The following is a 13,596-nucleotide window of genomic DNA, read 5'->3' on the forward strand; positions in this document are numbered from 1 at the left end:
CTGATGGGGTGGGGCATATACACAGGATGTAGAGAGTTGGTGAGTAGGAGGAAGTAGAGAGGAGACATTGCAGGAACTGGCAGCAGAGGAGTAAGTTGTTATTTGCTAATCTTATATATTGGGACTTGCATTTGGCACAGACAGGAGGGACGTGGGATTTCTAACTTTACAAGTGCCAGCGAGGGAAAGAAGAGTAGATAGACTGCTTAGCCTTGCAGTTCTCTCATCCTAGAGAGGTTCCAGTGGGACATTATGGGACTTGTAGTTCTACACATTCAGCAAAGATACCAGCACTTCAGACAGAATGTGCTAGAGCTAGTAGCTGTAATGATTTTATAAACAGATTCCAATGGAGAACAAAAAAAAGGCAATTCATGGGGCATGCTGGAACTTGTAGTTCTAAAGCAGAGACAGACTTGTAGGACATGTAGTTCTGCAGGTAAAGAATGACCAGCAAATGATGCTGAGAATTGTTTTATACAAATAACAAAGGTCTGGAGAATGAGGAGGTTGCTGGGACATGTATTTCTTCACATGTAAGAGAAAAAAGACAAATAACTTTTATATTGCACTTTTCTCCTGGCGGACTCAAAGCACCGGAGCTGCAGCTACTAGGACGCGATCTGTAGACAGTAGTAGTGTTAGGGAGTCTTGCACAAGGTCTCCTACTGAATAGCTGCGGGATTACTGAACAGGAAGAGCTGAGATTAAAACCCTGGTCTCCTGTGTCAGAGGCAGAGCCTTTAACCAGTCCACTATCTAGAAGTCTGTGGGGCATAGTTTTCATTTGACATGTAAGATACAAAACAGACTCTATTCTATTATAGCAAGCTGAAATCAAACCCTTTTTAGACAATCTTCCAGCTCTCATTTCTTCATGGGAAGCTAAGGTGAGGGAGTTAGCAGCAGGTACATATGTAAAATATAATGGTGATATGATATGCAGCTAAAACATAGGTAAAAATATGATATATAATTAAAATATTAAGGGCTCACTTTGGGCACCAGCGTTTTGCTATTATAAAGTGGAAGCAGCGGCTGTCTAGATTGTATCTCTCTAGATCAGCACTATTGACGAAGACTATGAAAGGTGAATATTGGTTGGTGTTATTAGACAGGGAAGGGTTGTATTACTTTTATTTGTTAGGAGATTATGGTTAGTCATTTGGAAAGGGGTTAACATTCCTGTTAGGCTTCAGGAAGCTGATAACATTAAGAAGTGTAACATTAAGTGATAACATTAAAGGACAACCGAGGTGGCATGTGACATGATGAGATAAACATGTATATGTACAGTGCCAAGCACACAAATAACTAGGCTGTGTTCCTTTTTTTCTTTCTCTGCCTGAAAGAGTTAAACATCAGGTATGCAAGTGACAGTTTCTGTCCGAGTCGGGACTGGGTCCAACTACAGCATAACACTTAATAATAAGTAATTACAGCCATAAAACACTTTCCTGTCAGTAAATGGCTTCTGAGGGCGGGAAGAGATAAAAAGGGCCAATAATTCATAGATTTGAGCTCTGGCATACTTCAATGAAGGTGTCATTAAGCAGAGACAATGAAACAGTAAAAATTTAAAAACTAGATTTAAACATAAAATAAAACTGTGGGATATCTAAAAAGTAATTTTTAGGCAAAGGAGGATAAATACAATTGTTTTTCTCATCAGTGTATTTTCACCTCGGATGTCCTTTAAGGGCTGGGTATCAAGGAAGTGGTTACTGTAAGGCCTCTTTCACAGTGGGACGTTAAAGTCGCACGTTATAAAAATTTATAACGCAGACTAACGCACAGCAATACAAAGTCTGTGCGACATTCACAGTGCACACGTTGCGTCGTGTGTAACTTGTAGCAATATTTAGTAAGTGCTGCATGCTGTGCGTTTAGCAATACATTTGCTGCGTTATGTGTGTTGCACATGCTCAGTAATGTGTTTTTTGTTTTTTTTTCTTAAATGTAGCGCCTGCACCTATTTTGTTCCATCGGTATGCGATGAAAACGGTGCACCAAGAGACACATAACGCAGTGCCAAATAACGTCCAATTGCAGAACCTACATGCGCTGCGTTAGGGGCACGTTGTGCGACTTTAACGTCGCATCAAACGCAACGTTCCTCTGTGAAAGAGGCCTAAAGGGGGTAGGTGAGGGTTCAATGTCAGGAAGCACGAGTGATTAATACCAGCTGAATGTTGGAGAGGTGGGGGGAGTTGTTTTTTTTTTTTATAAAGAGCATTATGCTGTCCCAACTTTTTGGGAATGGCCGGTATGGGGATGATCTAAAAGGGAAAAAATGCAGAGCCCTGATGGAGCAGTACGTCACAGAGAATATAATAAGTCAGAGTTGTAGAATGCAGTACTCACAAAGAGAGGTTGCAGATGGGCAACCATCCACTGCAGGCAGGTGGAGATGAACAAACCTTTCTCCATTTGGGTATCCAGCCCAGCTGAATGCGGTCGTGCTTTTGATACAAAATGGCTAAATGGTTACAAATCGTGGCGGAGGCACTAATGAGCCTAATAGAACTCCCCTCCAAAGGAGAGTGAAAAGCACAAAAGGGGGAAAGAGGCAACCAGGGTATCAATAAAACTAGGTTAAAAACACATAAAATAAAACAAAAAATGAGGGAGCTTACCTCAATGAAGACAAATTCATGTAGATAATTAATTTTCATTAATTTTAATATGCACTGGCAATGCATTTCATGGGTCTATGCCCACTTCCTCCGGCCAAATAAAGTGCCAAAGGGTGCTCTGAGCTGAATCTAAGGTACTTTATTCGGTCTGAGGAAGTGGGCATAGACCAATGAAACGTGTTGCCATTGCATATTAAGATTAATTATCTACATGAATTTGTCTTCATTGAGTTAAGCTCCCTCACTTTTTTCAATTGTATGTGTTTTTAACCTAGTTTTATCAATACCCTGCTTCTTTTACCCTTTCGTTTTTTCGGGGGAATGGGATTGTATGCTGATAATATGGTAGAACGCTGGGATCTGTTAGAACATACAAGGTTCACTCTGGGTTCTGATCCAATAACAGCAAGGGATGTGTGTGGATGGTGACTGTATCACTGTGTGTGTGTCAGGTACCTACAGTATAAGGCATCATCATGTCCCCATGTATTTTTCCATGCAGGAGTGGCAGCATTTAGAAGGCCACAAGGACCTCTACAAGGATTTCAAGATGGAGACTCAGCTACCCCTCACATCACCGAGTAAGAGGAGACTTTAATTTCTCGTAAAGGAGAGAGCAGTACTGGGGTCCCCCCTTCACACACATAGAAAACAATGTATTTTGTCACTGTTTATGTTTTCTACAGATGGATCAAATAACAGAAACCCACCAGAGAGATGTACAGGTCCTCTTAATTCACAGGATTGTCTGCAGGAAGATCCCACCATCCCCCACCATTATCAGGTAGGTGGAACTGAGGTTATCACTGCACAAGAGACTTTATTCTGTTTGAGAAAATGTTAATCAATTAGAGTGCTCCCATTGTAAAGATGTTGCTTCCGATCATGTCTTTAAGGATATAGAGCGTATTGATTTGAAAGTTGAGGTTAAATTGGAAGAAGAAGAGACGTATGTGAGGGGTGATCAGCAGTTTACACAGGAGGGCAAAACAATGCGGACAGTTAAAGAGGAAAAAGAAGAGTCATGTGTGAAAGCTGATGAGCAGTGCAATGAGGACAGTGAAATGATGAGAAGAATTAAAGAAGAACATGAACAGACACATGTGAGTGGTGACCAGCAGACTATGGGAGGGAGTGAAATGATGGCAATTAAAAAGGAAGAAGAAGAGACATATGCGAAGGATTATCAGCAGGCTGTGGAGGAGGGAAACCTAATGTGGAAAGTTAAGGAGGAAGAAAAAGAGAGGATGGATCAACTGTCTGTGGGGAAAGATGAAATGATGAGGACAATGAAGATGGAAGAAGAAGAGACTTATGTGTGGAGAAATCACCAGCCCATGGCAGAAGGTGAAGTGATGGAGACCATTAAACGGGAGGAATGCCAATATCCTATAGGCTCAGGTGAGTAATAACTGACTGCAAACATGTTACACAAGTCAGCAAGCCGACAGATAAATATATGCTTTCTGGGCACAGCTCATGGACACGGCCAAGGTAGGCAGACACTGGGGACTATAGAATTGATGGGGTGGCTGAGAATGTGGTGGAATCTGAGCGTGAATCCAAATCTCATTGTAGGCCAAGTAACAAGGAAAGGACATTGGTTTGACGTTTTTGTTTGGCGTCCAAGTTATGTACAAAGCAGTGTCACATTATCAGCATGATTGATAACATTAGCTTAAGGAGGAGGACTTGGGCTCTGGACACTTCAGCCAAGATGGAGGACAAGAGGTGAGTATCACTTGAGCATAGATACGGATGGTTAGTTTTAGTGGGTTGGCTAGCTTTACTAGTTAGAGTTTTAAGGTTAAGCTTAGGCATCTAGAACAGGTTACCATTCAGGTGTGGTGGTTAGGCAGTGGAGACTGTTGGATTATTGGATATGCATTGGGAGGGCATGTATTGTGGGTGGGTAAATTAGGTGGAGGGAGTAAACTCATTGAGGGTGGTAGGAGAAATGGAAGTGTAACAGAAACTGAATCAATATATGGAATAATGACTGAAGAATCCAATACGCTATATGCTGAATGGGAATTATTTAGACCATGTCTTCCAAATATAAAGCATATGTCTTTTCATCCTCTGAAAACTGTATCAATGGAAGATTTTGCTAATAGGCCTTAGCATTCCATCCACTTTTCTCAAGATTTGGAGGAAGTTAGACCTGCTTCCCAAAGCATATAGGGAGGAATTAAGCTTGCCACATGTGCATGATTAAGAGGATATGTCCTCTACAACCTGGGAAGATTTAATTAAACAAGATAAGTATAACATCATGTTCCCAACAAATGAGGAGGAAATGCTGGACACCACATGAAAGGCCCATCTCCATTTCTCAGTATAACATCAAAATATCAACACATGAGGAGGAAATACTGTACACCATATGAAAGGCCCATCTCCATTCCTCAGTATAACATTATAGTACCAACAAATGAGGAGGAGATACTGTACACCATATGAAAGGCCCATCTCCATTCCTCAGTATAACACCATAGTATCAACACATGAGCAGGAGATACTGTACACCATATGAGAGGCCCATCTCCATTTCTCAGTATAACATCATAGTATCAACACATGAGGAGGGGATACTGTACACCATATGAGAGGCCCATCTCCATTCCTTAGTGTAACATCATAGTACCAACAAATGAGGAGGAGATACTGTACACTACATGAAAGGCCTATCTCCATTCCTCAGTATAACATCATAGTACCAACAAATGAGGAGATACTGTACACCATATGAAAGGCCCATCTCCATTCCTCAGTATAACATCATAGTACCAACAAATGAGGAAATACTGTACACCATATGAAAGGCCCATCTCCATTCCTCAGTATAACACCATAGTATCAACACATGAGCAGGAGATACTGTACACCATATGAGAGGCCCATCTCCATTCCTCAGTATAACACCATAGTATCAACACATGAGGAGGAGATACTGTACACCATATGTAAGGTCCATCTCCATTCCTCAGTATAACATTATAGCACCAACAAATGAGGAGGAGATACTGTACACCATATGAGAGGCCCATCTCCATTCCTCAGTATAACACCATAGTATCAACACATGAGGAGGAGATACTGTACACCATATGAGAGGCCCATCTCCATTTCTCAGTATAACATCATAGTATCAACACATGAGGAGGGGATACTGTACACCATATGAAAGATCCATCTCCATTCCTCAGTATAGCATCATGTTCCCAACAAATGAGGAGGAGATACTGTACACCATATGAAAGATCCATCTCCATTCCTCAGTATAGCATCATGTTCCCAACAAATGAGGAGGAGATACTGTACACTATATGAAAGGCCCATCTCCATTCCTCAGTATAACATCATAGTACCAACAAATGAGGAGAAGATACTGTACACCATATGAAAGGACCATCTCCATTCCTCAGTATAGCATCATGTTCCCAACAAATGAAGAGGAGATACTGTACACCATATGAAAGGCCCATCTCCATTCCTCAGTATAGCATCATGTTCCCAACAAATGAGGAGGAGATACTGTACACCATATGAAAGGCCCATCTCCATTCCTCAGTATAGCATCATGTTCCCAACAAATGAGGAGGAGATACTGTACACCATATGATAGGCCCATCTCCATTCCTCAGTATAACATCATAGTATCAACAAATGAGGAGGAGATACTGTACACCATATGAAAGGCCAATCTCCATTCGTCAGTATAGCATCATGTTCCCAACAAATGAGGAGGAGATACTGTACACCATATGAAAGGCCCATCTCCATTCCTCAGTATAGCATCATGTTCCCAACAAATGAGGAGGATATACTGTACACCTTATGAAAGGCCCATCTCCATTCCTCAGTATAGCATCATGTTCCCAACAAATGAGGAGGAGATACTGTACACCATATGAAAGATCCATCTCCATTCCTCAGTATAGCATCATGTTCCCAACAAATGAGGAGGAGATACTGTACACTATATGAAAGGCCCATCTCCATTCCTCAGTATAACATCATAGTACCAACAAATGAGGAGAAGATACTGTACACCATATGAAAGGACCATCTCCATTCCTCAGTATAGCATCATGTTCCCAACAAATGAGGAGGAGATACTGTACACCATATGAAAGGCCCATCTCCATTCCTCAGTATAGCATCATGTTCCCAACAAATGAGGAGGAGATACTGTACACCATATGAAAGGCCCATCTCCATTCCTCAGTATAGCATCATGTTCCCAACAAATGAGGAGGAGATACTGTACACCATATGATAGGCCCATCTCCATTCCTCAGTATAACATCATAGTATCAACAAATGAGGAGGAGATACTGTACACCATATGAAAGGCCAATCTCCATTCGTCAGTATAGCATCATGTTCCCAACAAATGAGGAGGAGATACTGTACACCATATGAAAGGCCCATCTCCATTCCTCAGTATAGCATCATGTTCCCAACAAATGAGGAGGATATACTGTACACCTTATGAAAGGCCCATCTCCATTCCTCAGTATAGCATCATGTTCCCAACAAATGAGGAGGAGATACTGTACACCATATGAAAGGCCCATCTCCATTCCTCAGTATAACATCATAGTACCAACAAATGAGGAGGAGATAATGTACGCCATATCAAAGGCCCATCTCCATTCCTCAGTATAACATCATAGAACCAACAAATGAGGAGGAGATAATGTACGCCATATGAAAGGCCCATCTCTATTCCTCACTATTACAGATTGCCCAACAAGCTCCTGGTGAACCAGAATTCACAGGAGTGTGAAAGGGGCTAAAAAGGACCAAAAAGCCCAGCACTGATGAGGACCAACCAGTCTGAAACAGTCTGTATGCATATTGTATTATTGTACAATTAACAAGCTGACACATCATTGCATTCCAGCGGATCTGGAGGTGGGGTTAGCTTACAGGGACAACAAAGGATGATTTGCATATTCAGCAGTGATGCATCGTGGGAGACATCATATGCTCACTCTAGCCTGAATAATCGCAAATACCTTCTGTTTTAAGAAGGCAATCCCTGGACCAACATAAAGTATGTAGTAACAAGATGATCCATTTCTCACCTTTACAGATTTTTTTTTATGCAGTTTAAAACAGAAACTTCTTAAGAAATAAAAACAGGAGAATGACTGTTGTATAACTATTATTATTTCCCCAATAGATGGACAGGATGTGGGGAGCACCTCGGAGGGACGTCTTATCTCACCCCCAGATTATAATGCAGAAGATAATGGCGTTGCACAATATTCTCCAGGAGGAAACCTCATTACTGGAGATACACATCACAGACTTTACCATGAGGAGAGATCACCGGATCCCTCTACTGCTGAGGAATCTTCTGACAGATCACATCCTATTACCCCAGATATTGATGCTAGATTTTACGTTGCAGACAGATCAGTTGATCATTCATCTGGTAAATCAGATATTCTTACACAAACAGAAGAAAATACATTCCCGTCATCTGAATGGGACAATTTAAAAAGTGCATCTCTTCAGCCAGTTCACCTGGGACATCGTCCTTTTGAATGTCTAGAGTGTGGGAAATGTTTTACTCGCAAATCAATTCTCCTTGCGCACCAGAGACTTCACACTGGGGAGCGGCCTTTTTCATGTCCTGAATGTGGGGAATGTTTTACGCACAAGGGAAATCTTTATAATCACCAGATACTTCACACAGATGAGCGTCCCTTTGCATGTGCAGAGTGTGGGAAATGTTTTACGCGGAAATCATCTCTTCTCACACACCAGAGGATTCACACTGATGAGCGACCTTTTGAATGTGCACAGTGTGAAAAGGGTTTTACTCGTAAATCAGCTCTTGTTAGACATGAGAGATTTCACACAGGTGAACGTCCTTTTTCATGTTCTGAGTGTGGGAAATGCTTTACTCTAAAGAAAGATCTGGATCGACATCAAAGCATTCACACTGGTGAGCGGCCTTTTTCCTGTTCTGAGTGTGGGAAATGCTTTCATCTAAAATCAGTTCTTCTTACGCACCAGAAAATCCACACTGGTGAGCGTCCTTTTTCATGTTCAGAGTGTGGGAAATGTTTTATTTGGAAATCAGCTCTACTTAAACACAGAAGACTCCATACAGATGAACAGTCTTTTTCCTGTTCAAAATGTGGCGAATGTTTCACCCAAAGAGTCGAACTAACTTGCCACAAGAAAACTCATAAATCTCGCACTGGTGAGAGGCCTTTTTCCTGCACTGAGTGTGGGAAATGTTTTACTCTGAAGTCAAATCTGTATAGACACCAGAAAGTTCATACAGGTGAATGTCCTTTTGTATGCTCAGAGTGTGGGAAATGTTTCACTCAGAATGAAAACCTTCTTAAACACCAGAGAACTCACATAGGTGAGTGTTAGCATTTATGTTCAGGCCGGTTTCACACTGCGGATTGGCATTACCTCCAAAAACAGGCCTTCGGGATTACCACGTTAGTATGCAGTAATCCCCATTTGCCAGCTGGACGAGCAGGAAGTGATGTTCACTTCCTGTTGGCAAAGTGATCACATGCGTGGAAGCGTATTGCTAAAATACATTTCTGCGCGATGTGTAAAACTGCGGCGGTCAGTTTAAAAATGCCCACATCACCATAGACTTGCATGACTTCCGTCCCATACATTGAGCATATAAATATGTAATTAATTACTATATCAGGGCAATAACTACAGTATATGTTCACAATCAGAAAAAGTACCCCTAGTAATTCCAATAAGGAAAATCATACTACAAAAAGTATCCACAAACAATCACGTTAATTAAATTCCAAAAACCCTTATAGAAAAAATTAAAAAACATTTATAAAAAAGATCCCCATTAACTGAAGATAATCAGAGCACTTTGCATGCCAGGAAAAATATCTATGTATAACCTAAATTAGGTAATTAAGTAAGCCAAAAAGTAGGAGTTATGGTGTGGGTTCACACCATAACTAAAAGTGCTAGTGAGAGGTCCATGCAAGACCAGAAACATTTTAAGTTTTTGTCAAAATGAGCAAAAATACAAAATGTTAATCAGAAAAAGATTAAAAAAAATGTATACATTATAAAAAAAATTGGAAAAAAGCTAGAAAGCAGTTGGTCTGCAAAGTGCTGAAATGCAAGAAACACAAACAAACAAACAAAAACATTAACAGAAACATTAACAAAGTTAATGGAAAACCATAAGTTTACATCAAAAATGCATGGGTTTGCGCTATATGCACAGAATAAACCAAGCCCAATACTGTGCTGGTGTTCAATACAAATTGTCAAAAATGTGCAATAGCTGTAAACATAAATTGTGCGTGGTGAGGCGGTGACGTCAGCGCTCCACGGCGGAATCATAGGAAATAAGTAGGTCGCATCACCCTATTGGATGGATTGGTAATACGCTTCTACATTAAGAAGCGCTGTGTGTATTTGTATAGTGGGGCAGAGTCTCCTACATTAATTTATAAACAGCATACAAAATACAATATCAAGGGTTGCATGACTTCCGGTCTGCCACACATCCACCCAGGAGCCGCATGGGAATGTAGCTATGCACCTCGTGTCGAGGATGCGTCGAAAAGTTACGTCGGTCGCATTGCGTAGCACCACGTTGATATGAAAGGCTCCATAGACTGACAGTGTGAAAGAGTCCTCAGAGTACAGGAAATTTTCCTGTGCAGTTTTAGCACATAAGCATATGGTTCACTTTAGAGTCACAGCACAGAATGCTACCCGTACGGGAAACCCAATTTTCCTTGCCTATCTTACCTATGAAACCAGTGTCTCAGAGTTGTTATTTACTCATAATGAATGCTATGAAGAAAATTGAGACTCCGTTTTGCTTTCTGGTACTTACATTCTTGTCTGTTTATGTATATTATGTAATGATAAACTATATCTTAAAGGGGCGACTGCAGAATTTGATCCTTAAAAAAATTGCTTCTTCACTCCTTAAAGAGGAACTCCAGCCTAAAAAAACATACTGTCATTAAGTTACATTAGTTATGTTAATTAAAATAGATGGGTAATATAATCTCTTACCCACACTGTTTTAAAAGAACAGGCAAATGTTTGATTTCATGATGGCAGCCATCTCTTTGGTTGAAAGGAGGTGACAGGGAGCATGAGACACAGTTCCAACTGTCCTGTGTCCTAAGCACCTCTCCCAGTTACTAGACAACGTGAATAACAACATAGGAAATCCCATCATGCTCTGCACAGCATCAGGGAAAAAAGCCCGGGCTTTTTTTCTTTGATGGGTGGAGCTTAGCTAAAAATGCAGCTAAAAATTATGCTTTGGTAAGAAAAACAAAGTTCTGATGCTGTGAAACTGTTAAAGAAACACCAAGCCTTTTCAGTTCTGCTGAGTAGATTTTTAGTCCGGAGGTTCACTTTAATTATCACCCTGATTACTGTACTTATTCTTCCAGTAACAATTGTTTGTTTACTCATTTTGTCACTTGAGAAAGGAGAACTTTACCAAAAGGTAGTGTTAGGGGAAAAAAATCAAGACCATGCAAAATGATAGATACTGTAGATCAAGAAACTCGCCATGTTCATGTTGTTTGATTGATCCTGCAGGTCAGCATCTTTAATTGTGGCAGACATGAAAAAAATGGACAGCACAAATTGTCCTTATCTATAAACACACCCCCTAACAATGCAATAGGCTAAAAGGTGATGTATTATATACAGTATACAGTATTTTGCTTGGCAGTTGCAACAGTCATTATCTCCCACAATGCAACAAGGTTCACAGACAGGAAACTGCCATGACCCTGACATCACACTGTGGGAGGGGTTCCACCTCAATATCTGCCACACAGACATGATGATCTTATTCAAAAAAGGGTAAAGATTTCTCGTTGGAATGGAGGTATTGACTACTGATTGAGATACACTTCCATCCTGGGTTAAAGTCTCTTTTTAAGCCTGGCACTCACATCCACTTTTGATTGGCCAATGATTGAACAATGTTACCACTCCCATGTAGTATGAGAGCTTACCTAGACAATCTGTTCATAATATTCAAAATATATTGGTCCTCATACTAAGTGGAGATGGTAAAATTGGTCAGTCATCGGCCAATCAAAATTGGATGTATGTACCAGGCTATAGCTCTGACCATGTTGGTTTGTGAAGGGATTTATTGCCTCCCTAATAAGAATTATTCATTCTTGCTATTCATACTGCTGTATTGTGCAGACATAGCTCCAAAATATTGCATGTAAAAAAGAGAATTTTTGGCCCACAATGTTACCATTTGCTGGCGGTCGTTTCACTCATGTGATTTTCAAATGGTACCATTCAGTTAACACTGCACTGGCGGGAGAAAATGAGCTCGCCCAGCCGTGCTGAAAATAACTCACTTGTTACTATCCTTGCCCTAAGTTCTTTACGTATAATTCAGTCAGTGGCTTAGATTACTGACAACAAAAATGAGGGCAGATATCACCTGCTTTACCCAAGTGATAAGACATCTGCCATCTCAGATTTGATTTATTTGTTTTGTATTGTAGTAAATAAAAAGAAAAGAACAATGGCATAGCCCCCCCCCCCCCCCCGCAAGGCTCTTTGACCCCTTCACCCCATTTTGGCTGGTACTGCCTGAATGGATGAGGATTGGGCTCCGCCACCTAAGCAATACCAGCCCACATAGTCTATTTCTTGCCCTCTCCTTCAAAGCCTTCTTGTCCCTGTTAAAAGGAACCCAAGGTGAGAGACATATGGAGGCTGCTATATTTATTTCCTTATAAACAATACCAGTTGCCTGGCATTAGCATCTTTCAGTTCAGTAGTGTCTGAATCACACACCTGAAACAAGCTTGTGGCAAATCAAGGTCTATGGCTAAAAGTATTAAAGGCAGAGGATCAGCAGGACAGCCCTGCAATTTGCATTGTTTAAAAGGAAAGAAATAGGTCAGCCTCTATATCTCCCTCACCTCAAGGTTCCCTTTTAGGATAAGTGGCCGTAGATGCTGGGAAAGGGGCTTATGTTGGACCCCAGATGTCTGCCCTCTCCCAGGGCAAAGGGGGCCATTATTTATATGAAAAAGATCAATGTAAAAACTTTATTTGTAATAAAAGCCAACAATAAATTATTTATTAAAATAATAATAAAAATCAAACTTTTTTTTAACTGTAGCCTTCTTATTTATATATCTGTGTACTTCTGTTGCCTCTTCTGTAATCTTCTTTCTTCTTTTGTATACTTCCCTGTGATGTCATCATCTGTATACTTTTATCTTCCATCATTTTCATCTGCATGCGTCTTTCTTGAACCTCCCTAGCTTTATGGACGAACCTGACTTGTTTGTTAATAGCTACGATCAGTAAGGAAGAGTCAGGCTTGTCCAGTTATTACAGTTTCTCACCTGTGGCATTGCTGGAGTGCGGGATGCCTTGCCGGCACCTGGCGGTTTCCCTGCCTGCATATTCACATCTTCTTCACAGGGATCTCCGGTGGCTATCTCCTCTTCTTGCTCCTTTATCCACTTCTTGTCCTCCATTGATAATGTCCCTCGGCGGGTCCCTCTGGTGATGATATGTGCGGCCCCTGGTGTCGGTTGCACGCAATGTCATCTCATCAGGCGGCAAATTTAAGTTTTTTTGTATTGGATCCAATATAAAAAATTCTAAGTGAAGAAAAAAAAAAGCTGTGGGCAGCACTACTGCTCATAGCAGCAAACAAAGTAAAAAAATTAAGAGGCTTCCCCTGTCTTCCTCTACCTTGCTGTTCCAGAGCTGGGATCCCTGAAGCCTGTGGCCGTGATCCATATGAGCATGAACGCGGCTGCGCTGTGCAAAACCGTTCATGCCTGGGCTGTAGCATGGAGATGCCGCTCGGGCTTGGTGTAAAAAGCTGAGCTTATTTGGCTCCGTGCTAGTGTGCCGCCTACACCTGCACAGTGCGGCAAGCTCTGTTGACGAGCCCTTGTCGATGGGC

At 41.1% G+C, this 13,596-nt stretch overlaps 1 protein-coding gene across 1 annotated transcript in view; it reads left to right on the plus strand.

Annotated features, from left to right (window-relative positions):
- Positions 1 to 12,737, plus strand: part of LOC137536896 (uncharacterized) — a 133,550-nt gene extending 120,813 nt beyond the window's left edge. Inside the window, exons 21-25 of the mRNA XM_068259076.1 lie at positions 74 to 90; positions 3,139 to 3,217; positions 3,323 to 3,420; positions 3,533 to 4,037; positions 7,831 to 12,737. Coding sequence (XP_068115177.1) covers positions 74 to 90; positions 3,139 to 3,217; positions 3,323 to 3,420; positions 3,533 to 4,037; positions 7,831 to 9,041 — 1,910 coding nt within the window. The 3' untranslated portion in view covers positions 9,042 to 12,737. The remainder of the gene's footprint in view (positions 1 to 73; positions 91 to 3,138; positions 3,218 to 3,322; positions 3,421 to 3,532; positions 4,038 to 7,830) is intronic.
- Positions 12,738 to 13,596: the final 859 nt, after the last annotated feature.

This window comes from Hyperolius riggenbachi, chromosome 10 (assembly GCF_040937935.1).
Source record: "Hyperolius riggenbachi isolate aHypRig1 chromosome 10, aHypRig1.pri, whole genome shotgun sequence".
Lineage (NCBI taxonomy): Eukaryota > Metazoa > Chordata > Amphibia > Anura > Hyperoliidae > Hyperolius > Hyperolius riggenbachi.